The 26708-nt window shown below is 47.3% G+C and overlaps 1 protein-coding gene across 1 annotated transcript in view; it reads right to left on the bottom strand.

Moving 5' to 3' along the window:
- Positions 1–24827, bottom strand: part of WDR76 (WD repeat domain 76) — a 140738-nt gene extending 115911 nt beyond the window's left edge. The window contains 7 exon segments of the mRNA XM_040415662.1: positions 2065–2232; positions 9089–9349; positions 11949–12182; positions 13531–13755; positions 14067–14270; positions 21016–21288; positions 24690–24827. Of these exon segments, the coding sequence (XP_040271596.1) occupies positions 2065–2232; positions 9089–9349; positions 11949–12182; positions 13531–13755; positions 14067–14270; positions 21016–21216 (1293 nt within the window). The 5' untranslated portion in view covers positions 21217–21288; positions 24690–24827.
- Between the last annotated feature and the right edge of the window lie 1881 nt (positions 24828–26708).

A 26708-nucleotide genomic window follows, 5' to 3' on the forward strand; every position in this document is an offset into this window, starting at 1 on the left:
ATCTAAGGGGTATTCCGGTTGATTAAACTTATCCCCTAACCACAGGGCGGCTGCAGGGGGTACAGGGACCTGTTCTCGTGATAAATAGGGTTCCCAGCGGTAGGAACCCCACCGATCATGAGAACGGGGCCAGTACTTCCTGCAGCCCCACTAAAAAGAACGGAGCAGCCAGTCGCACATGCGAGTGGCCTCTCCATTCATTTGTATGGGAGTTCCAGAGACAACTGAATTCAGTGCTCTGTTCTTTTAAGGGTAGGCTGCAGGGGGTATGGGGCCCCTGTTCTTGTGATCGGTTGGAGTCCCAGCGGTAGGACCCACACCAATCTAATAGTTTCCCCTATCCTGTGGCTAGGGGATAACGTTAAAGGCCATGTACAACTTCGGTAGCAATTTTAGTTTATTATTGCATTTTACTCATTTGGCTAAAAATCATATTTTCAATTAAAAATATTGAGCCATTCTGTCACAAAGGATTAATAGTTTTTTTGTGTGACTGGTACTTTCATTTTGTGCCTTCATCTAATAAAACTTAACTCTAAACTACTAAGAAGTCATAAACACTTATTTAAACCACTCTCTTATCAGTAAGAGAAGAACTGAGCTATAATGAGTGTTTATAATGTGAGGGAGCAGAGAAAGAAAAATGACAGAAAATCCACAGGCTGCTACTACACCATCTCAGCTATGCACACAAAAAAGGATTCCATACTTTTTAATAAAGACCAATTGAAAAAATGATTTTTAGCTAAAAATAAGTACAATGCAGTAATAAAAATAAAAAAATTGTAGCCTTTAACCAACCGGAATAACTGGATTTTTTTGAGGTACTCACCGTAAAATCCCTTTCTCGTCTTGTTCATTGGGAGACACAACCAAAGACCTTGGGTATAGGTGCTGCCACTTGGAGGCGGACACTAGGTAGAAAGTGTTAACCCCCCCCCCCCCCCTCAGCTATACCCCTCCTGCAGGCACGGAGCTCATTAGTTTGTATGAAAAGCAGTAGGAGCCAAGGACAACAAAACAGGAAAACCACACCACCTGCAAACAATAGATGTCTGAAACCTAGCAAGGGAAGCAACTAAACAAGGGTAACCTGCCCAACAGCCCGGCAAGAACAAGAGCGGTGGGTGTTCTGTCCCCCAATGTCCGCCCATAATGCCCTAACCGCCCTAGTGGAGTGAGCGGTCAACCAGAAGGGGGGCTTCAGAAGCATGCAACCACCGGGCTGTAACGCCAGCAATGGAGCAGCCCCATCCCAGGCCGCCCTGCACATGTCTTACAAGGTGGCCAGAAGGCCTGACTGGCACCGGAACATGGTTAGAGCATAGGGCTCAGTACAAGAACTGGCGCGCGCGCAGAGTCCAGCAAAGGATCCTTCAGCCTCTAGGTCTTTTTTTGGGGGGGGGGGGGGGGGGGATCTATGGCTGGCAGGCTCTGGAGGATTTGGTCATCCTCCACGCCACCTTTTCTTTTTGTGTGGCTGCTAGGGATGTTTGGGGACATCCCGCTGCTAAGCCAACCTCCCTGTATTTCCACCCTGGACCCTGTCAGAAAACAGGGGGGAAAAAAATAAAAAATCTAGACCTGCAAAGCAGATGCCTGCTTCCTATGGACACTAAGCTAAAACTGATGAGCTCAGGAGGGGTATGACTGGTGGGAGTAGTGAACACTTTCTACTGAGTGTCCGCCTCCCGAGGTCTTTGGCTGTGTCCCCCAATGCGAGCGCTGCCTTCTCTTGACTGTTTATCTGTTTCCCGTCAACATCGTAGCGCCGATCTGGTGTAAGTGCAGCTCCTCCGTTCCCATTCACTTCAACAGTAGTGGATATGGAGCATTATTTAGCTTTTTTTTTTACACTTCTACTCCTGAGACAAAAAAACTAGCTATTCCTAAGGGCAATTAGCAGCTATGCGTATAGAAAAAGAAACACAAATGAAACTGGGTAAAAGAAAGGGTAAAGTTACTCCAGTCTTGAATGCAGCATAAGCAGAATCATAACGCAAATTCTAGAGCAAAACTAGTAACTAGTAATGAAAAATATCAATCAGGTCTGAAAAGCCATACATGAGCCGAGTTGTGTTCACTGTCCAATTTACTCAATTCCTTTTCTTCCAGCTGTTTCTCTACGCGATATAATTTAACCACAGGCTGCTTTCCCCTACAGATTTCTTCAAGTGATGTGTAAGTCGTGTTCCCATGTGGCCTTTCCTGCTTGTCTGTCTTCCGGTGCTCCTTTGTCGCAAAAAAAAATAAAAAATATGTCAGGAGTAGAGGGTCACAAGGGAAGAAAACAAAAAGTGCTGGGTATTAATTGCATTGGTAATTAAAAAGTACAATTATGTGATGAAATGTTACACTAAATACAAAAAAACTTAGATATCGCATTCTCTAAAAAAGATGGACAATCATGCTTTGGAATACTAAATAAAAGACAACGGCCTAAAATGTGAAATAAAGTTTTTTTTAAATAAAAATTGGGTAAAAAAGTGTACCATATATAATGACATGTGTGAACCATAGAACAAAAGGAGACTTTTGTATTACTTACCAGTAAAGTCTCTTTCTCGCTCTTCCTTGGGGGACACAGGAAACCATGGGTATAGCTCTGCTCCCTAGGAGGCGTGACACTAAGTGAAAGCTGTAAGCCCCTCCTCCATCAGCTATACCCTTCAGCCTGGAGAAGAGACTGCCAGTTGCGTGTCCAAGTAGTGAAAGATAACCACCAACCGGAAAAAGAACCGTCAAGCCCCAACGGGGGCAACCAAGCCGGAACCACAACTGTAAACCCAAATGAAGGGCGGGTGCTGTGTCCCCCAAGGAAGAGCGAGAAAGAGACTTTACTGGTAAGTAATACAAAAGTCTCCTTTTCTCGCCCATATTCCTTGGGGGACACAGGAAACCATGGGACGTTCCAGAGCAGTCCCAGAAGGGAGGGACCAGAACAAACTAGACCAACACCGGAGGCATCAATCAACTGCCGCCTGCAACACCAGACGGCCTAAAGCAGCGTCAGCCGACGCATGAGTATGCACCCTGTAGAACCTGGTGAAGGTGTGCAAGGAGGACCAAGTGGCCGCCTTGCAAATCTGCTCCGTAGAAGCCCGATTTCTCTGAGCCCAGGAAGCCCCGACCGCTCTAGTGGAATGAGCGGTAACACCGAGGGGCGGAACCTTGCCCTTGGCGAGATAAGCCTCAGTAACAGCCATCTTGACAAAACGGGCGATAGCAACTTTGGATGCCGCCAACCCTCTGCGCGACCCCTCCGGAACCACAAAGAGCGAGTCAGTACGCCTGAAAGAGCCGGTTACCTCCAGGTAAGCCTTGAGCGCCCTGACAACGTCCAGGCGATGAAGTTCCCTCTCCCTAGGGTGGGAAGGGGAAGGACACAAAGAGGGGAGAACGATGTCCTCGTTCAGATGAAAGGCGGAGACCACCTTAGGAAGGAAGGAAGGGACCGGACGAAGAACTACCTTGTCCTGGTGGAACACTAGGAAAGGTTCCAGACAGGAGAGTGCAGCCAATTCGGACACCCTCCGAAGAGAGGTGACTGCTACAAGGAAAATAACCTTGCAGGACAGAAGTCGCAAGGAAACCGTCCGCAGAGGCTCGAAAGGAGAAGCCTGGAGCGCTGAGAGAACCAGGTTCAGGTCCCAGGGCGGTACCGGAGGCCGGTACGGGGGAACCGCGTGAGCCACGCCCTGAAGGAAGGTCTTGACAGGACCAAGGGGGGCCAGTGGGCGCTGAAACAAAATGGACAGCGCAGACACCTGACCCTTCAAAGAACTAAGACCCAGACCCTGGGCAAGTCCGCTCTGCAGGAAGGACAAAACGGTGGGGAGAGAAAAGCGGAGCGGAGGAATCCCTAGATCGGCACAGAACCCCAAATAGGTCCTCCAGGTCCTATAATAGATCCTAGAAGAGGACGGCTTACGGGCGCGGATCATGGTGCGGACGACGTCCGCAGAAAAACCCCTACGTGTCAGGACGGTGGTCTCAACAACCACGCCGTCAAACGTAGGGACCTTAAACGCGGGTGGAAGATCGGTCCCTGAGAGAGAAGATCTTCCCTGGCGGGCAGCGGCCAGGGCGCGTCTGCCAGGAGCAGCATGAGGTCGGCATACCAAGACCGGCGGGGCCAGTCCGGAGCGACCAGAATCACCGAGACGCCTTCCGCCGCGATCTTCCGAAGGACCTTGGGCAGGAGTGGGATGGGAGGGAATATGTATGGACGCGCGAAGCCTAGCCAAAGAAGAACGAGGGCGTCGGCTCCGCAAGCTCCCGGATCCCTGGCCCTGGACAGATAGGCGGGGACCTTGTGATTGAACTTGGAGGCCATGAGGTCCACGTCCGGTATGCCCCAACGAAGGCAAATGGCCTCGAATACCTCCGGGTGAAGAGACCACTCGCCGGGGTCGACAGTGGTGCGACTGAGGAAGTCCGCCGCCCAATTGTCCACCCCTGGAATAAAAATTGCCGATAGGGCCGGGACGTGGGCTTCCGCCCAACGGAGAATGCTGGAGACCTCCCTCATTGCAGCAGCGCTGCGAGTGCCCCCCTGGTGGTTTATGTACGCCACAGCCGTGGCGTTGTCCGATTGTACACGAACTGGATGACCCTTCAACAGATGAGTCCAGTGTCGTAGAGACAAAAGGGCCGCTCTCAGCTCCAGGACATTGATCGAGAGTTTGGACTCCAATGGAGACCAAATGCCCTGGACGGATCGGGGAGGAAACACGCCTCCCCAGCCCAAGAGACTGGCATCGGTTGTAACCACCAACCAGTTGAGTGGCAGAAAAGACCTGCCCAGAAGAGGGGACTGTAACCACCAGCGGAGAGATGACCTCACCGGAGGCGATAGATGGAAGGGATGATCCAGAGACTGCGGCGATTTGTCCCAGGAGGAGAGGATCGCCCGTTGGAGAGGGCGGGAGTGAAACTGCGCAAACGGGATCGCCTCGAAGCAGGCAACCATCTGCCCCAAGACCCGCATGCAGAAGCGGAAGGACGGTCGACGGTGGAGAAGGAGACCCCGAACCGCCCCACGGAGGATCAGACGTTTTTCCGAGGGAAGACGTACTTCCGCCGCTCCCGTGTCTAAAAGCATTCCCAGGAAGACCAGTTGTCTGGAGGGGGGAAGGGAGGACTTGGGGAAGTTGATGACCCAACCGAACCTCGTCAGAGTCTCTAGAGTGAGATCCACGCTGGCAACCGCTTGAGAAAGGGACGGAGCCTTGATGAGGATATCGTCCAAGTACGGTAGCAGAAAAACACCCCTGGAACGGAGTAAGGCCAAAACCGGGGCCAGGACCTTGGTGAACACCCGGGGGGCTGTTGCCAGCCCAAAGGGAAGGGCGACAAACTGGAAGTGGAGGTCCCCCACGGCGAACCGGAGGAAGCGATGGTGACACCGGGCTACCGGAACATGGAGGTAGGCATCCTGTATATCGATGGAAGACATGAAATCTCCCTGCTCCAGGGAAGCCACCGCGGAACGGAGGGACTCCATCCGAAACCGTCGAAGGAGGAGAAAACGGTTGAGCTTTTTGAGGTCCAAAATGGGCCGCATGGAACCTCCCTTCTTGGGAACTACAAAGAGGTTCGAGTAGAACCCTTGGAACCTTTCCTCTAGAGGAACGGGGGTAATCACCCCCCTGTCCAGTAAGGCTTGAACGGCCGCGGAGAACGCAACCGCGCGTTTCGGGTCCCGTGGCAGGCGGGAGCGAAAGAACCGATCTGGAGGGAAGGATGCAAATTCGATTTTGTATCCGGAGCACACAATCTCGAGGGCCCAGGCGTCGGAGACGTGAGCCAACCAGACGTCCCTGAAAAGGAGGAGCCGGCCCCCCACCCGGGTGGGTGGGGGCGCGCCTTCAGGCAGAGGATTGCTTTGCTGCGGGTGTGCGGGCAGCCTGCGGCTTGCGCCAGGAGGGCTGCGCCCGAAAAAACGGCTTCCTATGCTTATCCTGGGGAGGAGCCGAAGCGGCAGCTGTGGTGGGAGCCCCAGAGGCCCTGCGGGAGGACCGAAAACGAGACGCACCAGGGCGTCCGCGGGGGGCGCCCCTGGCTTGGGGTTGAGGAAGATGGGTGCTTTTACCACCCGTGGCCTCCGAAATAAGTTCGTCTAGGCGGACCCCGAAAAGGCGGGAACCCGCAAACGGTAGCCCCGCCAAGGAACGTTTGGAGGCAGCGTCCGCTTTCCAAACCTTCAGCCAGAGCTCCCTCCTGACGGAAACTGCCAGGGCGGAGGAGCGTGCAATAAGGGCTCCCGCATCAAGGGAGGCCTCACAAACAAAATTCCCGGCCCGAACAATAAGCTGGGCCAAGGAACGCAGGTCCTGGATAGGGACGTCCGAGTCCAACTCCTGTTCCAGCTGCGCACCCCAAGCAGAGATTGCTTTCCCTGCCCAAGCAGAGGCAAAAACCGGTCTGAGAGCCGAACCGGAGGCAGCAAAAATGCCCTTAGAAAGGGTCTCCATGCGACGGTCCTCCGCTGACTGAAGAGAGGACCCGTCGGGAACAGGGATGGCCGTGTTCTTCGACAGCCGGGCCACAGGGGGGTCCACCTTGGGTGGGGAAGACCATGTGGCCACGACATCTGCTGGAAAAGGATAGCAAATGTCCAGCTTCTTGGGGCTGACAAAACGGGCGTCCGGTCGAGCCCAAGCCTTAGACACCACAGAGGAGAAATCAGAGTGGATTGGGAAGACTTTTGAGACCTGCCTGGGTCTGATAAATGAGACGCTAGCTGCGTCCGAGCTAGGGGGATCATCCTGCACCTTAAAGGTGTCACGAATATCAGAGATGAGTTGACCCATCGCTGAGGCTAGCTTGGACGGCAGGGCCGAGTCCATTTCCAAATCTGAAACCGCCAATTCACCTTCAGAGAGCGAATCCTTTGGGGAGGAGAGGCTCGTCTGTGTGTGCACGCGTGGCGGGGAGAGGGAGGCATCCGAGGAGGAGGCTCGCTCTACTCTAATACGCTTCTGAGAGTGCCTAGCTCGGGAGGGGTCACTAAAGGAGAGTGAACCCGCTGCAGCGGCAGAAGCGGTGGACCCGGAGGGCGCGACAGTAAGAGTGGCGTCCTGCGGGGTAGGCGGCCTGTCTATTAGGCGGCCCACGACATGAGTGAGGCTTTCCACGGCCTGGGACAGGGATCTAGCCCAGTCAGGCGGGTCAGAGGCAGCAGGGAGCGACACAGCGGGCGACTGAGGCTGCGGTGGAGCCCGACATGCAGTACAGTGCGGATCAGACTGCCCCCGGGGAAAGGGTTCCCTACAAGCAGTACAGGCATGGTACCAAGGCTTGGCGGCTGCAGAAGGGTCTGACATGGTGGAACAAAGATGTTGCACTTAAAGTGGGAGACCCCAAGGAAAGAAACGGGGATAACACCCAAGCGACAGTACTGTGGCACGGAGGGGGTTAAAAGTCCTACCAGACCCGGATGATGCAAGCGGCAGCGGTAAGGGGGAACAGACTGAGGAGGCTGTGGAGGAGAGGCAGCAGCACCGGCTTCGGATCGCACTGCAGAGAGGATTCCACGCAGCACTGTGCGATGAACCCGGAAGTAGCGGAGCGCATGTAGGAAGCTCCGCCCCCTCCCTGCCGCTCTGAAGCAGAGCCGCGCGCGCGCGGCAAAATGAACTTAACCCCCAAGGATAATGAAGTGCCGGCCTGAAATGGCGCCGTTCACGCCAAGAAAGCGGCCCCCTCCGCGCCTGGATGTGGCAGAAGGCAGCGTCCCTGCCAAGGACTTGCCCAGATAAACTCCCCTGCCCGGTAACGGTCCGATATCGGGGGGGGGGGGGGGAGGGGTGGGCGCACGATGTAGCAGTGGCCATGTAGTAACAGTGGCCATGGGAGCCCAGGAGGCCTGTAGCAGCGGTGGGAGGGAGGAAGGGGAGGCTGGAGCAGCCTGTCTCACCATACGCTGTCTTCACCCTCAATCCATCCAGCGGGGTCGCCCCTTCAGCTTCTGGCACCGCAGTGGCAGCAAGCCGGGGGAGGGACTTGGCGTGCGGGCGACCCTGAGCTGGCGGGACGCAGGGGAGCGAGGCTGCCCTGGTCCACCTTGTCTTCTGTGGGGGAGGCGGCAGTGCGGAATTACCGGCACTGGCGCAACTCAACCCCGGGAGAAACAGAGGGGTCTAATGCGCCTCTGTTGTCCCTGTAAGTAGAAAAAAACCGAATTAAAAACAACAAATAACGTAAAAATAAAAAATCATAGGAAAACAACCCTGCATAAGCAGGGGGTGTCTTGCCTCCTTGGACACTAAGCAAAAACTGGCAGTCTCTTCTCCAGGCTGAAGGGTATAGCTGATGGAGGAGGGGCTTACAGCTTTCACTTAGTGTCACGCCTCCTAGGGAGCAGAGCTATACCCATGGTTTCCTGTGTCCCCCAAGGAATATGGGCGAGAAAGTTAATTTATTGCTTACGCTACACAGTGAATGTTTTTTTTTTGTAAACCCCCCGCCCAATTTATTAAGACCTATGATTATCACAACAGTGCCGCTGAAACCTACAACTTGCCCCACATAAAAACAAGCCCCCATATCGTACTGCCTACAAAACAGACCATGTTCAACATGACAAGTTCTCTTTAAATAGGACAGATCACATGGAGAATCATGTGCTTTAACTGACAAAAAATTAAATATAACTAATAAAGGAAAGAAAAAAAAAGAAAAAAAAAAAGCTTTATATGCTGCATGCAGATTATGTAAATCACCAACTCACTGCAGGAGTCAGGCATGTCAGAACTTCCTGTCCAAAAGCTCCAGTCATGACCAGTGGTTCTCCTATAAACCCCAGCAGTAAAAACAACAGGAAAAAAAAAAAAACTAAAAAAAAAGATCGTATTTAAAATAAATCCAAGCAACATACAATGTAAAGTCGCAAGATATTGCGGCTCTGCCTAAAAAGATGGTCAATGTGCATAATACACGGTGGAGCTAAACATCTCTTACAAGAAATCTGGTCCAGATAAGGGGGTGGTCTTTTCAAAGAGACATTTCACTGTAAACATGTGGGCCAGATACAGACTGAGGTAGGACCACTTTCTGAAACACACAACCAACCAAGAGGCTATACCTGTTCATAAAGTTGCTCTGTGTCACAATCCTTTGTGGATCCTTCCTCTTGAGTTTCAGTCTGCATATTCAGGCGAAACAGTCGGACTACAGGAACCTTTGAGGATTCTTCCAGAGGTGACAAGCAAACTCTGCTCGCTCTAGTACCTTTCTGCTGGTGATGAGTACTTGTCTTCTCTGTAGTAGAAGCTAAGAGTTCATTGTGTGCAAGAGGAGATGAAGAGGATTTGCTGTTTACTGAGTGATCATCTGGTGCAGGTTCCTGTTTAGAGAACAAAATCATTCTGAATAAGGGTCATAAAAAAAATGATTTAAAATAAACCCTGCGGCTCTGGCTATAAAGATGAAGGAAGATAGCCAGTGTGTATAACACACGGTGGAGCTAAAAATCTCTAACAAGAAAATGACAATTACGTTTACCGGTAATTGCTTTTCTGGAAGCTCATGACAGCAGGCATGCGAGGACGACCTTCCATCCAAGACAGGTTCATGTCCCCTCCACACCTCTGTGATTTGCAAGGATGAGGTCCTTAGACAGAAAGTCAGTAAAAAGAAGAAAAAGTAAAAAATAAGGCATCCCAAAAAATATATAGAGAAAAACAAAAAGTAAACTAATCCCCCATAATACTAATGCAACGACCTAGCTGTCTGCTTAAAAGGCTTATCCAAGATCTATAAGGCCCCCGCATATGCCCGGGCCTCTCACAGAGGTTGTACTTACCTCGCTCCCCAGCAACCCTGTCGTGCGTATAACAGCCAATAGCAGGCCGTGATGGGACAGAGCCTCCGTAGCATTGCAGGTGATGTTCCCGTTGCAGCCTGCTATGCCCCCCCCCTCCCCACCACGCAGATGATGGAGGGAGATGCAGTGGCGGCCGTGTCGGTATGAGGGGAGGCAGTGCCGGGGAAGTACAACCTCTGTGAGGGGCCCGGGCATATGGGGGGCATGATAGATCTTTGATAACCCCTTTCAGAACTGAACCCGGACATCCCTCCATTTCCCCCCCAGCAGCCCCCCTGACTTGAGCATCGGAGCAGTTCATGCTCCGATGCTCTCCTTTGACCTGCGCTAAATCTCGCAGGGCAAAGGCATTTTTTGGAGATCCGGTGATGTACCGGGGCTCTCCATGGGGCTGACAGGAACCCCGGTGACGTCACCGGCACTGATGGGTGGGATTTAGCGCTGCTCTAGCCAGTAAAACAGCTAGGGCAGCGCTAAAGCCCGCCCATCAGAGCCGGTGACGTCACCGAACACACTGCCGGGCGGAAGTTTCTGCCCGGCAGTGTGTTATTGAAAACAAAAGAACCCGTGGCCTGCGCGATCTAGCGCAGGGCAAGGGAGCGCATCGGAGCATGACATGCTCCGATGCTAGCCTCAGGGGGGCTGCCTGGGTGAAAATAAGGCTATGTCCGGGTTCAGCTCTGAACCCGGACAACCCCTTTAAGGGGTAATAAACAATTCATCCACATAAAAATAAGGTGGGAAAAACGTTGGGATGGTGTCATGGGCTTCTAGAAAAGCAATTACCAGTAAGTGTAACTGTAGTTTTCACCAGGACCGGTGGCCAAAGTCTAACTGAAAATCCACCAAAGCACAAAACATGAAGTCACAGCATTGAGCTTCTCTCCACCCGTGTTTGCACCAAAACAAACCACCAGGGCTAAAAAACAGCATATGACCTCAACTAATTAGATTCCACCAGAGGCCTAAAAAATTAGAGCACCAGGGACCTAACAATAAATGTAGAAGTAATCGCAGGTACGGTGCTTGTGTTTACCTATTCCCAGGACAGAAAGAACGGACAAAGAGATCAATTAGTCAAAGGAAATTTTCTTTAGGCCTCTTTCACACGAGCACGTTTTCCACGTGGATGCGATGCATATAGTGAACACATAGCATCCAGACTGAATCCTGACCCAATCATTTCCATGGGTCTGTGTACCTGTTTTTCACACATCTCTACTAGTGTTGAGCGAAGAGCGTGTTTGAATGCTGTACGGAGACCCGTCACAGTAAATTGTATTGTGTCACAGTAAATAGGCTTATACCTGATCATGATCTTGTACCATGTCACAGTAAGGAGGAAATAGCTCTTCATGATGTTGCTGTGTCACAGTAAGGCTATACCTGTTCATGATGTTGCTGTGTCACAGTAAATAGGCTTATACCTGTTCATGATGTTGCTGTGTCACAGTAAATAGGCTTATACCTGTTCATGATGTAGCTGTGTCACAGTAAGGAGGCTATAGCTCTTCATGATGTTGCCGTGTCACAGTAAGGAGGCTATACCTGTTCACGATGTAGCTCTGTGTCACAGTAAATAGACTTATACCTGTTCATGATGTTGCTGTGTCACAGTAAATAGGCTTATACCTGTTCATGATGTAGCTGTGTCACAGTAAGGAGGCTATAGCTCTTCATGATGTTGCTGTGTCACAGTAAATAGGCTATACCTGTTCATGATGTTGCTGTGTCACAGTAAGGAGGCTATAGCTCTTCATGATGTTGCCGTGTCACAGTAAATAGGCTTATACCTGTTCATGATGTTGCTGTGTCACAGTAAATAGGCTATACCTGTTCACGATGTAGCTCTGTGTCACAGTAAATAGACTTATACCTGTTCATGATGTTGCTGTGTCACAGTAAGGAGGCTATACCTCTTCATGATATAGCGGTGTCACAGTAAATAGGCTTATACCTGTTCATGATGTAGCTCTGTGTCACAGTAAGGATGCTTTACCTCTTCATGATGTTTCTGTGTCACAGTGAGGCTATACCTGTTCACGATGTAGCTCTGTGTCACAGTAAATAGGCTTATACCTGTTCATGATGAAGCTGTGTCACAGTAAGGAGGCTATACCTGTTCAGGATGCTGCTCTGCTTCACGTTCATTTGTGGATTCGTCCTTTTCAGTTTCTATATTCAAGCGAAACAGTCGAACTACAGGAACCTTTGGGGATTCTTCTGGAGGCGATAGGCAAACTCCCGTCGCTGTACCTTGCTGCTGATGATGAGTAGAAGCTGAGAGTTCATTTTGTGCAAGATTAGATGGCAACGATTTGCTGTGGACTGAGTCTTCATCTGGTGCAGATTCCTGTTTACAGAACGTAATCTTCTGAATAAGGATCATTTATTTTAGATCATCCAATTGTTTAGTAAAGATAAACAAATAAAAGTTATCTGATTTAATATAAACCCCAACAACATACAGTGCAAAGTCACAAGATATTGCGGCTCTGCCTAAAAAGATGAAAGAAGATGGTCAATGTGCATGATACACAGCGGAGCTAAAAATCTCTTTAAAGAAATCTGGTCCAGATAAGGGGGTGGTCTTTTCAAAGAGATGTATCACTGTATACACGTGGGCCAGATACAGACTGAAGTTATACTCATTCAAGATGTTGCTCCATGTCACAGTAAAAAGGCTATACCTGTTCCAGATGTAGCTGTATCACAGTAAGCGAGCTATACCTGTTCATGATGTTGTACTGTGTCACAGTAAGCGAGCTATACCTGTTCATGATGTTGTACTGTGTCACAGTAAGCGAGCTATACCTGTTCATGATGTTGTACTGTGTCACAGTAAGCGAGCTATACCTGTTCATGATGTTGTACTGTGTCACACAGTAAAGGGGCTATACCTGTTCAGTATGTAGCTATGTCACAGTAAAGAGTCCCATACCTGTTCATGATGTAGCTGTGTTACAGCAAAAAGGCTATACCAGTTTATGATATAGCTGTGTCACAGTATAGAGGCTGTACCTGTTCATGATGTAGCTGTGTCACAGTATGGAGGCTGTACCTGTTCATGATATAGCTGTGTCACAGTATGGAGGCTGTACCTGTTCATGATATAGCGGTGTCACAGTATAGAGGCTGTACCTGTTCATGATATAGCTGTGTCACAGTATAGAGGCTGTACCTGTTCATGATATAGCTGTGTCAGTTTGGAGGCTATACCTGTTCATGATATAGCTGTGTCAGTTTGGAGGCTGTACCTGTTCATGATATAGCTGTGTCACAGTATGGAGGCTGTAACTGTTCATGATATAGCTGTGTCACAGTATGGAGGCTATACCTGTTCATGATATAGCTGTGTCACAGTATGGAGGCTATACCTGTTCATGATATAGCTGTGTCACAGTATAGAGGCTATACCTGTTCATGATATAGCTGTGTCACAGTATGGAGGCTATACCTGTTCATGATATAGCTGTGTCACAGTATGGAGGCTGTACCTGTTCATGATATAGCTGTGTCACAGTATGGAGGCTGTACATGTTCATGATATAGCTGTGTCACAGTATGGAGGCTGTACCTGTTCATGATATAGCTGTGTCACAGTATGGAGGCTATACTTGTTCATGATGTTGTACTGTGTCACAGTAAAGAGGGTATACCTGTTCATAATGTTGTACTGTGTCACAGTATAGAGGCTATACCTGTTCATAATGTTGTACTGTGTCAAATTCAGTTGTGGATTCTCTCTCTTGACTTTCAGTCTGTATATTTAGGCGAAACAGATGAACTACAGGAACCTTTGAAGATTCAAATGTGCAAACTCTGCTCGCTGTAGTACTTTTCAGCTGGTGATGAGTATTTGTCTTCTCTGTAGTAGAAGATGGAGAGGATTTACTGTGCATTGACTCATTATCTGGTGCAGGTTCCTGTTTAGATAACAAAAATTTTCTGAATATGCAGAATTTTTTATATTTTTATAGGATATGATTTTAAATAAACCCTGGCAAAATGCAGCTCGGTCTAAAAAGACGAAGGAATATGGCCAATATGCATAATACATGATGGAGCTACGAAAGAAATGTGGTCCGGATATGGGAGTGCTCTTTTCAAAGAGATATTTCACTGTATACATGTGGGCCAGATACAGACGGAGGTAGGACTGTTTTCTAAAACACACAACCAACCAAGAGACTATATCTGTTCATGATGTTACTGTGTCACAGTAAATAGGCTATACCTGTTCATGATGTTGCTCTGTGTCAAATTCATTTGAGGATTTTTCCTCTTTAGTTTCAGTCTGGATATTCAGGCGAAACAGTCGGACTACAGGAACCTTTGTGGATTCTTCTGGAGGTGACAAGCAAACTCTGTTCACCATAGTACCTTGCTGCTGGTGATGAGTATTTGTCATATCTGTAGTAGAAGCTGGTGCAGGTTCCTGCTTAGAAAACAAAATCATTCTGAATAAGGATCATTTGTATTATGTACATATAATAATATTTTTATATTATATATTTTTAACCGCTTGCCGCCACGCTAACGCCGAAAGGCGTCATCGCGGCGGCTCCCCCAGGCTACGCTAACGCCAATTGGCGTCATCTCGCGTGAGCCGAGATTTCCTGTGAACGCGCGCACACAGGCGCGCGCGCTCACAGGAACGGAAGGTAAGAGAGTTGATCTCCAGCCTGCCAGCGGCGATCGTTCGCTGGCAGGCTGGAGATGTGTTTTTTTTTAACCCCTAACAGGTATATTAGACGCTGTTTTGATAACAGCGTCTAATATACCTGCTACCTGGTCCTCTGGTGGTCCCCTTTGTTTGGATCGACCACCAGAGGACACAGGTAGCTCAGTAAAGTAGCACCAAGCACCACTACACTACACTACACCCCCCCCCCCGTCACTTATTAACCCCTTATTAGCCCCTGATCACCCCTGATAACCCCATATAGACTCCCTGATCACCCCCCTGTCATTGATTACCCCCCTGTCATTGATCACACCCCTGTAAAGCTCCATTCAGACGTCCGCATGATTTTTACGGATCCACTGATAGATGGATCGGATCCGCAAAACGCACACGGACGTCTGAATGGAGCCTTACAGGGGCGTGATCAATGACTGTGGTGATCACCCCATATAGACTCCCTCATCACCCCCCTGTCATTGATCACACCCCTGTAAAGTTCCATTCAGACGTCCGCATGATTTTTACGGATCCACTGATAGATGGATCGGATCCGCAAAACGCACACGGACGTCTGAATGGAGCCTTACAGGGGCGTGATCAATGACTGTGGGGATCACCCCATATAGACCCCCTGATCACCCCCCTGTCATTGATTACCCCCCTGTCATTGATCACACCCCTGTAAAGCTCCATTCAGACGTCCGCATGATTTTTACGGATCCACTGATAGATGGATCGGATCCGCAAAACGCATACGGACGTCTGAATGGAGCCTTACAGGGGCGTGATCAATGATTGTGGTGATCACCCCATATAGACTCCCTCATCACCCCCCTGTCATTGATCACACCCCTGTAAAGCTCCATTCAGACGTCCGCATGATTTTTACGGATCCACTGATAGATGGATCGGATCCGCAAAACACATACGGACATCTGAATGGAGCCTTATAGGGGGGTGATCAATGACAGGGGGGTGATCACCCCATATAGACTCCCTGATCACCCCCCTGTCATTGATCACCCCCCCCTGTCATTGATTGATTACCCCCCTGTCATTGATCACACCCCTGTAAAGCTCCATTCAGACGTCCGCATGATTTTTACGGATCCACTGATAGATGGATCGGATCCGCAAAACGCATACGGACGTCTGAATGGAGCCTTACAGGGGCATGATCAATGACTGTGGTGATCACCCCAAATAGACTCCCGGATCACCCCCCTGTCATTGATTACCCCCCCTGTCATTGATCACCCCCCCTGTCAGGCTGCATTCAGATGTCCGTATGATTTTTACGGATCCACGGATACATGGATCGGATCCGCAAAACACATACGGATATCTGAATGGAGCCTTATAGGGGGGTGATCAATGACAGGGGGGTGATCACCCCATATAGACTCCCTGATCACCCCCCCTGTCATTGATCACCCCCCCTGTCATTGATCACCCCCCCTGTCAGGCTCCATTCAGACATTTTTTTGGCCCAAGTTAGCGGAAATTATTTTTTTTTTCTTACAAAGTCTCATATTCCACTAACTTGTGTCAAAAAATTAAATCTCACATGAACTCACCATACCCCTCACGGAATCCAAATGCGTAAAATTTTTTAGACATTTATATTCCAGACTTCTTCTCACGCTTTAGGGCCCCTAGAATGCCAGGGCAGTATAAATACCCCACATGTGACCCCATTTCGGAAAGAAGACACCCCCAGGTATTCCGTGAGGGGCATATTGAGTCCATGAAAGATTGAAATTTTTGTCCCAAGTTAGCGGAAAGGGAGACTTTGTGAGAAAAAAATAAAAAATATCAATTTCCGCTAACTTGTGCCAAAAAAAAAAAAATTCTATGAACTCGCCATGCCCCTCATTGAATACCTTGGGGTGTCTTCTTTCCAAAATGGGGTCACATGTGGGGTATTTATACTGCACTGGCATTCTAGGGGCCCCAAAGCGTGAGAAGAAGTCTGGTATCCAAATGTCTAAAAATGCCCTCCTAAAAGGAATTTGGGCCCCTTTGCGCATCTAGGCTGCAAAAAAAGTGTCACACATCTGGTATCGCCGTACTCAGGAGAAGTTGGGGAATGTGTTTTGGGGTGTCATTTTACATATACCCATGCTGGGTGAGAGAAATATCTTGGTCAAATGCCAACTTTGTATAAAAAAATGGGAAAAGTTGTCTTTTGCCAAGATATTTCTCTCACCCAGCATGGGTATATGTAAAAAGACACCCCAAAACACATTCCCCAACTTCTCCTGAATACGGCGATACCACATGTGTGACACTTTTTTGCAGCCTAGGTGGGCAAAGGGGCCCATATTCCAAAGAGCACCTTTAGGATTTCACAGGTCATTTACCTACTTACCACACATTAGGGCCCCTGGAAAATGCCAGGGCAGTATAACTCCCCCACAAGTGACCCCATTTTGGAAAGAAGACACCCCAAGGTATTCCGTGACTTTTTTATTTTTTGTCACAAGTTAGTGGAAAATGATGATTTTTTTTTTTTTTTTATTAAAAAGTCTCATATTCCACTAACTTGTGACAAAAAATAAAAACTTCCACGAACTCACTATGCCCATCAGCGAATACCTTGGGGTGTCTTCTTTCCAAAATGGGGTCACTTGTGGGGTAGTTATACTGCCCTGGCATTCTAGGGGCCCAAATGTGTGGTAAGGAGTTTGAAATCAAATTCTGTAAAAAATGACCAGTGAAATCCGAAACGTGCTCTTTGGAATATGGGCCCCTTTGCCCACCTAGGCTGCAAAAAAGTGTCACACATCTGGTATCTCCGTATTCAGGAGAAGTTGGGGAATGTGTTTTGGGGTGTCATTTTACATATACCCATGCTGGGTGAGAGAAATATCTTGGCAAAAGACAACTTTTACCATTTTTTTATACAAAGTTGTCTTTTGCCAAGATATTTCTCTCACCCAGCATGGGTATATGTAAAATGACACTCCAAAACACATTCCCCAACTTCTCCTGAATACGGAGATACCACATGTGTTACACTTTTTTGCAGCCTAGGTGGGCAAAGGGGCCCATATTCCAAAGAGCACCTTTCGGATTTCACTGGCCATTTTTTACAGAATTTGATTTCAAACTCCTTACCACACATTTGGGCCCCTAGAATGCCAGGGCAGTATAACTACCCCACAAGTGACCCCATTTTGGAAAGAAGACATCCCAAGGTATTCGCTGATGGGCATAGTGAGTTCATGGAAGTTTTTATTTTTTGTCACAAGTTAGTGGAAAATGATGATTTTTTTTTTTTTTTTTTTTCTTACAAAGTCTCATATTCCACTAACTTGTGACAAAAAATAAAAACTTCCATGAACTCACTATGCCCATCAGCGAATACCTTGGGGTGTCTTCTTTCCAAAATGGGATCACTTGTGGGGTAGTTATACTGCCCTGGCATTCTAGGGGCCCAAATGTGTGGTAAGGAGTTTGAAATCAAATTCTGTAAAAAATGACCAGTGAAATCCGAAAGGTGCTCTTTGGAATATGGGCCCCTTTGCCCACCTAGGCTGCAAAAAAGTGTCACACATGTGGTATCTCCGTATTCAGGAGAAGTTGGGGAATGTGTTTTGGGGTGTCATTTTACATATTCCCATGCTGGGTGAGAGAAATATCTTGGCAAAAGACAACTTTTACCGTTTTTTTATACAAAGTTGTTTTTTGCCAAAAAATTTCTCTCACCCAGCATGGGTATATGTAAAATGACACCCCAAAACACATTCCCCAACTTCTCCTGAATACGGAGATACCACATGTGTGACACTTTTTTGCAGCCTAGGTGGGCAAAGGGGCCCACATTCCAAAGAGCACCTTTCGGATTTCACCAGCCATTTTTTACAGAATTTGATTTCAAACTCCTTACCACACATTTGGGCCCCTAGAATGCCAGGGCAGTATAACTACCCCACAAGTGACCCCATTTTGGAAAGAAGACATCCCAAGGTATTCGCTGATGGGCATAGTGAGTTCATGGAAGCTTTTATTTTTTGTCAGAAGTTAGTGGAATATGAGACTTTGTAAAAAAATCATCATTTTCTGCTAACTTGTGACAAAAAATAAAAAGTTCTATGAACTCACTAGGCCCATCAGCGAATACCTTAGGGTGTCTACTTTCCGAAATGGGGTCATTTGTGGGGTGTTTGTACTGTCTGGGCATTGTAGAACCTCAGGAAACATGACAGGTGCTCAGAAAGTCAGAGCTGCTTCAAAAAGCGGAAATTCACATTTTTGTACCATAGTTTGTAAACGCTATAACTTTTACCCAAACCATTTTTTTTTTACCCAAACATTTTTTTTTTATCAAAGACATGTAGAACAATAAATTTAGAGCAAAATTTATATATGGATCTCGTTTTTTTTGCAAAATTTTACAACTGAAAGTGAAAAATGTCATTTTTTTGCAAAAAAATCGTTAAATTTCGATTCATAAAAAAAAGTAAAAATGTCAGCAGCAATGAAATACCACCAAATGAAAGCTCTATTAGTGAGAAGAAAAGGAGGTAAAATTCATTTGGGTGGTAAGTTGCATGACCGAGCAATAAACCGCTAAAGTTGTGGAGTGCCGATTTGTAAAAAAGGGCCTGGTCTTTAGGGGGGTGTAAACCTGTGGTCCTTAAGTGGTTAAATATATAATTATATACATAATATTACCCAGTTCGGATCATTTACAACCCCCCATCCCACAAACAGACTTTTTTAGTGCATGCACCTTTGAAAGCCATAACTTTTATTTCCCTGTTCGGTTACATAAATCATTTTTGTGCCTTTTTTCAGCGTCACATAGGGCTTGATGTGTTTTTTGTTCTTCATTTATTCATACCTTGGAAAATGTTTTTTCACATTCTTTAATAGCACAAAGCGCAACAAAAGAATATTTAAAAATTACGTCCCCTTTCTCTAATGGTCGTTTTGATATACAGGGATATCTACCGTAGTTTTTGGTGGCTAGGGAGCGGGGCTATAAGCTGTGGTGTGGCCTATGTGGCTTTTTAAAAAAAAATAAAAAATTAATCTTTATTTTTTTTACACTTTGTGCCCCCCATAATGTCATACAAGACCTATGGGAGGCATTTAACCTTACATTTTTTTTAGTTGCCGATTCCTGATGCCTCTTTAAACTGGGAATTACATATTAGCCCCAGGTACAAGGTGAATACAGTCTCTGAGGTTTTAAGTAATTAGGCTTTTGAGGTTCACTGCAGAGTTGGTCTAGGTCTGCTAAGGCTCAACAGCTCATGCACATACCTGGCCCCCACATGATGGCTAGGAACGGAGGATTACCGCTTCCTGAACTCATTGAGCACTGTGTATATAGTGACTGAGAAGACAGGGACTGATCCTGGAAGAGGGTGTTAGCGGTGTAACAACCATATACTTTCTGTGAGCCCATACAATGATCTGCTCAGCAATCTCCGCTAGTGCTATAGACAGCTAATAGCGTGATGGTCATGCATGCCCACTACCGCTCCATTCACATGGGATTCTGGGACCTCCCTTCTTGTGACCAGTAGGCGTCCCAGTGGTTGGACCTCTGCAAGCATACATTTATCAGCTCCAGATAGATAATTTTTTTACAATAGAAAAACCCTGTTTAAGTAATCCATAAACATCTTGAGGACAGCATGGTTATGAAATTCTGATTAGATAAAACTTCGGACTTGGTCAAAGCACAACAGAGCGCCATTCCCATTCTTCATCTCAATAAGATTGGGTTCAGATCATGTTTTTGCCCTATGTTTAACATATATGTTTGGGGGGAGAAAAAAGATACAAAAGCTTAGTACACCACGCTTTTCCATCCTGCCAGTAAAAGTCTAGTCCAGTAAAAAAAAAAAATGTATACATTAAAGGGGTTTTCCGATACTTTAATACGAATCCTCTGGATAGGTCATCAGTATCTGATCGGTGGAGCTCTGACACCCAGGACCCCGCCTATCAGCTTTTAGGGAAGGCAGCAGCACTCCTGTGAGGGCTGCAGCCTTCTCTTTTAGCTTTTCCTAGGCCAGTGACGTTACCTTTATCGCTCACGTGGCCTAAAAGCAGCTCGGCCACATAGAAGAGAATGGGGCTGAGCTGCGATACCAAGCACAGCTGCTATACAATGTACGGCACTGTGCTCGGTGAGGAGGGAGAAGGCCACGGCGCTACTGTGAGTGCCAATGCATTCTCAAACAGCTGACCCCCACCAGGTACTGATGACCTATCCTGAAGATGGGTCATCAGTATAAAAATCTCTAAAAAACCCTTTTAACATGTATTTTTATTTTTTTACAATGGAGCTCTATGGTGACAGATGCCACTGTATGGCATCCGGTTAACGTATACGTTTTCTGTGCATGTTAAATGTAAGACAAAAACGTGAGGTGAACGCAGCCTAAGAGGTAGACTGATAAATAGTTTGTTTGGGAAGTTTAATCCCTCCTCGTCTATCCATTCCCAAAGCTCAGCATAGAAAAGAACTTTGCACAACCTGTCTGCTCTGATCAGAGTGATGTCTGCGGTCGGGTTTCTTTACTGTCCACTTGTTTTGATGGTCGAGTTTCAACTTCAAGTTAATATTCTGCATTGTAGGATCTTTCATTACATGGTCGGACACTAGGGACAGGCACTTGGTTTTGACTGTGGAGCCTTCCAGCTCTTGCTCGTAGGGACGTTTCTTCCGAAGAGCCATCTTATCAGGAGGGGAGAAAGAAGTGTCTACAAGGTGAGAAGGTTTGGGCAACTTGTCCTCAGAGATGATATCCTGTGAAATCAGAAAACAGATCATTCAGGCTCATGTGAGCAGATCTGACGGTGCTGGAAAGTTCCCCTTTAACACTGCATACATACATGTGGCTTCTTTGCTAAGCACAAACAGTTGGCTGGTGGGGCTGACAGGAGTTAGATCCCCGCCGATCTGATATTGATGATCTATCCCGAGGATAGCTCATCAATATAGGAAACCAGACAACCCCTTTAAGGGGTAGTGTAATGTGCTAGAGCAGGGGTCAGCAACCACCGGCACTCCAGGTGTTGTGAAACTACATCTCCCATCATGCACACTTGCTTGGCAGTTCTCTGAACTCCCACACACGTGGAAGGAGCATGCTGGGAGTTGTAGTTTCACAACAGCTGGAGTGCCGAAGGTTGCTGATCCCTGTGCTAGAGCTAGGGTGCGGTGTGGTCACATGACCACTGGACATAAGAAAGGCAGGAGACACATTTTTCGTGATTGTTTTCTGACATATTCAGTTAGACTCCTTTAATGCGGACCTGCCACCAGTCCAAACATGTCCGCTGCATTAAATACTTTTGTTACACATGAAATAAAAGTTCAGGGGTATCTTTTCTTATAACTGTGTATTGTGACTATGTTATTCTTCCAGAAAATGTATGAATACTGTTACAATTGGGTGGAAGGGGGTGTGCCTACATAGTCTGACACTGGTAACACTGATTGGACTGTCAGTGTGATCCACTCTACTGGTATCGCACTAGTAATACATTGTCAACTTGAATTTACTCAAATTATATATATATATATATATATATATATATATATATATATATATATATACACACACACACACACACACACACACAGGTTCTTCTCAAAAAATTAGCATATTGTGATAAAGTTCATTATTTTCTGTAATGTACTGATAAACATTAGACTTTCATATATTTTAGATTCATTACACACAACTGAAGTAGTTCAAGCCTTTTCTTGTTTTAATATTGATGATTTTGGCATACAGCTCATGAAAACCCAAAATTCCTATCTCCAAAAATTAGCATATCATGAAAAGGTTCTCTAAACGAGCTATTAACCTAATCATCTGAATCAACTAATTAACTCTAAGCACCTGCAAAAGATTCCTGAGGCTTTTAAAAACTCCCAGCCTGGTTCATTACTCAAAACCGCAATCATGGGTAAGACTGCTGACCTGACTGCTGTCCAGAAGGCCATCATTGACACCCTCAAGCAAGAGGGTAAGACACAGAAAGAAATTTCTGAACGAATAGGCTGTTCCCAGAGTGCTGTATCAAGGCACCTCAGTGGGAAGTCTGTGGGAAGGAAAAAGTGTGTCAGAAAACGCTGCACAACGAGAAGAGGTGACCGGACCCTGAGGAAGATTGTGGAGAAGGACCGATTCCATACCTTGGGGGACCTGCGGAAGCAGTGGACGGAGTCTGGAGTAGAAACATCCAGAGCCACCGTGTACAGGCGTGTGCAGAAAATGGGCTACAGGTGCCGCATTCCCCAGGTCAAGCCACTTTTGAACCAGAAACAGCGGCAGAAGCGCCTGACCTGGGCTACAGAGAAGCAGCACTGGACTGTTGCTCAGTGGTCCAAAGTACTTTTTTCGGATGAAAGCAAATTTTGCATGTCATTCGGAAATCAAGGTGCCAGAGTCTGGAGGAAGACTGGGGAGAGGGAAATGCCAAAATGCCTGAAGTCCAGTGTCAAGTACCCACAGTCAGTGATGGTCTGGGGTGCCATGTCAGCTGCTGGTGTTGGTCCACTGTGTTTTATCAAGGGCAGGGTCAATGCAGCTAGCTATCAGGAGATTTTGGAGCACTTCATGCTTCCATCTGCTGAAAAGCTTTATGGAGATGAAGATTTCATTTTTCAGCACGACCTGGCACCTGCTCACAGTGCCAAAACCACTGGTGAATGGTTTACTGACCATGGTATTACTGTGCTCAATTGGCCTGCCAACTCTCCTGACCTGAACCCCATAGAGAATCTGTGGGATATTGGGAAGAGAAAGTTGAGAGACGCAAGACCCAACACTCTGGATGAGCTTAAGGCCGCTATCGAAGCATCCTGGGCCTCCATAACACCTCAGCAGTGCCACAGGCTGATTGCCTCCATGCCACGCCGCATTGAAGCAGTCATTTCTGCTAAAGGATTCCCGACCAAGTATTGAGTGCATAACTGAACTTAATTATTTGAAGGTTGACTTTTTTTGTATTAAAAACACTTTTCTTTTATTGGTCGGATGAAATATGCTAATTTTTTGAGATAGGAATTTGGGGTTTTCATGAGCTGTATGCCAAAATCATCAATATTAAAACAAGAAAAGGCTTGAACTACTTCAGTTGTGTGTAATGAATCTAAAATATATGAAAGTCTAATGTTTATCAGTACATTACAGAAAATAATGAACTTTATCACAATATGCTAATTTTTTTAGAAGAACCTGTAACTATGTATATATATATGTTTCTAGGAGGAATAACAGAGGAAGTGTTATATTATGCAAAACAATCATTTACACAACTGTGAGGCCGCTGTCACACAAACGATACATATTGTGCCCGGATCTGTTCAGGAAAAAAACGGAAGGTGTTGCACGCAAGTTCAGTCAGTTTTTCCTGTGATTGCGTTCAGTTTTTTCAGCGCGTTTTGATCCGTTTTTCAAGCGCGTTAAAAAAAAAAAAAATCCGAGCAACCATCAGTGAAAAACACTTTGCATCCGGATGCAATGTGTTTTTCACAGAATCCCCATTCACTTCAATGGAGCCAGGGCTGCGCGAAAACCGCAGACTGTAGAACATGCTGCGATTTTCACGTAACACAGAGATGACACGTGAAAAACAACGCTCATGTACACAGGCCCATAGAAATGAATGGGTCACAATGCTGCCACATGAATGGCGTCTATGCGTTTCGTGGTCTGCATACTGCGGATCTGCAAAACACGGACACCGGCTGAGTGCGTCCTGCAAATTGCGGATTAGCAAGCTCCGCCCTTTGTTAGAACAATTAGGACATGTTTGCTTGGGGATTTATTTATTTTGAGGGGCCACACACTGTGGGCTGTTTGCACATTTTGCGGCCCCTTTGCGACATGCTGGACAGTCAATGTAAACCGAGGCAGCAGAAAACCAGAAGTATGAGGAATTCAAAAGGTCTCTACATGTATCATTTTGGACAGAATTTGACACACTTTATACCAAAAGGAATTACAAATACTGCTGGAGAGGGGGGGTCAGTGTGGCCATAGAAGCCAGTGCAGAGGGGGCAGCAGGGGGTGTCTTGTGGGAGGGACGCTGCACTGTATATGTAACAACATCCATCACAGAGGAGGTTACACAACAGGGTGGGAACAGGAACAACTGCACGACGTTGCAGTAAAGCGCTGCGGGCTCACTCACCCGAGGTACCCGGCCTCCTATTTTCTTTTTGACGTATTTTATTGACTTCGTACACCTGCGGCAACAGACTGTGCCTAGCTCCCGGTACACACGCAGCGTTCACTACAATCTCCCGCCCAGTCAGCTGCGTAATGAACCACGTGCAGAACGGAAGTGACGTACTAATTCTTACGCGAATGAACGTTCTTCCAGTAGTGGGCGGGGCTTAGTTACACCGGAAGCTGTCGCTTTCCTGCGATGCTGCAGACAGTTGAGGTCATGCAGAGAGGATTGGTTGCTGTAGGCAGGTCCTCTCCCAGCCCTTGCACTAGAATTTTTTTTTTTTTTGTTTTCTTGTACTTGATAACAAGGATAGCAGGCACAATTGGATGGACCAGCTTTATAAGCTATGGGGGCGATTATCAAACTGGTGCTTAATTGCCTATAGCAACTAGGGATGGGCGAGTCGACTTCGGATGAAACATCCGAAGTCGATTCGCGTAAAACTTCGTTTAAATACTTACTCCGTACAGTATTAGAATGTATTGGCTCCTATGAGCCGAAGTTATTACTTTGCGAAGTCTTGCGAGACTTTGGATAATAACGTAAAAAAATTTTTTTTACAGTAGAAATCAATTTATGAAGTTATTACCAGAAGTCTCGCAAGACTTCGCGAAGTAATAACTTCGGCTCATAGGAGCCAATACATTCCAATACTCGCTCCGTACAGTATCGAAACTAAGTTTTATTTGAATCGACTTGTTTCATTTGAAGTCGACTCGCCCATTCCTAATAGCAACCAATCAGATTCCACCTTTCATTTTCCAAAGGAGCTGTAAAAAACAGGTGGAATCTGATTGGTCGCTATGGGCAACTAAGCCAGTTCTACTTTACACCAGTTTGATAGAGCTCCCCCAATGTTACTATGGCCATGCGTCAGTCTCCATGCTTCTGCACTACGCACAGTTGTATTATGGTGCTAAATACATGTTTTAAAAAAAACTTAAAGGGGTATTCCCATCTGGGACAGTGATGGCAAATCACTAGGATATTTTATCAGCGTCCGATAGGAGCGGGTGCCAGAGTTGGGACGTGCTGCTACCTCCAGAAGGGCCTCTGAGGTGAAGGAGAACACCCACATGCCAAGCTCTGTGTAATCTGGTATTGTAGTTTACCTCTATTTAAAGGGGTTGTCCGGGTTCAGAGCTGAACCCGGACATACCCTTATTTTCACCCCGGCAGCATCCCTGTGCCTAGCATCGGAGCATCTCATGCTCCGATGCGCTCCCGTGCCCTGCGCTTAATAGCGCAGAGCACGGGCTCTTTTGTTTACAATAACACACTGCCGGGCGGTAACTTCCGCCCGGCAGTGTGTTCGGTGACGTCACCGGTTCTGAGGGGCGGGCTTTAGCTCTGCCCTAGCCGTTTTACTGGCTAGGGCAGAGCTAAATCCCGCCCATCAGTGCCGGTGACGTCACCGGGGTTCCTGTCAGCCCCATGGAGAGCCCCGATACGTCACCGGAACTCCTAAAAATGCCTTTGCCCTGCGCAATTTAGCGCAGGGCAAAGGAGAGCATCGGAGCATGAACTGCTCCGATGCTCATGTCAGGGGGGCTGCCTGGGTGAAAATGGAGGGATGTCTGGGTTCAGCTCTGACCCCAGACAACCCCTTTAAGTGAATGCGGCAGAACTACAATACCACACACAACCTGTGGACAGGGGTGGTGCTGTTCACACGTTGCACTGTGACACCGTTCAGTATCATTAGATGTGACGTCATGGTGTAGCCCTAGCCTAAAATGATGGTGAGCCAAAACCAGAATAGGTGCAGATCTTTTTTTTATACCTTATGTCTGTGTAGCCTTCACTCAATCACTGTAGCGGTGTCCGGCTCTACTTCCATAATGGTCGCAAGGGTAGCCTGTGATTGGCTGCGGCAATGTCAAACCGGATTATGACAGCAGTGGAGCTCAGCAGAGCATCGTAGGCAAGGAAAAGAGCGGGGAGTTGGAGCTGGGAAGCAAGTAAGACCTCATCCCT

The sequence above is a fragment of the Bufo bufo genome, chromosome 1 (assembly GCF_905171765.1).
Source record: "Bufo bufo chromosome 1, aBufBuf1.1, whole genome shotgun sequence".
In the NCBI taxonomy this organism is placed as follows: domain Eukaryota; kingdom Metazoa; phylum Chordata; class Amphibia; order Anura; family Bufonidae; genus Bufo; species Bufo bufo.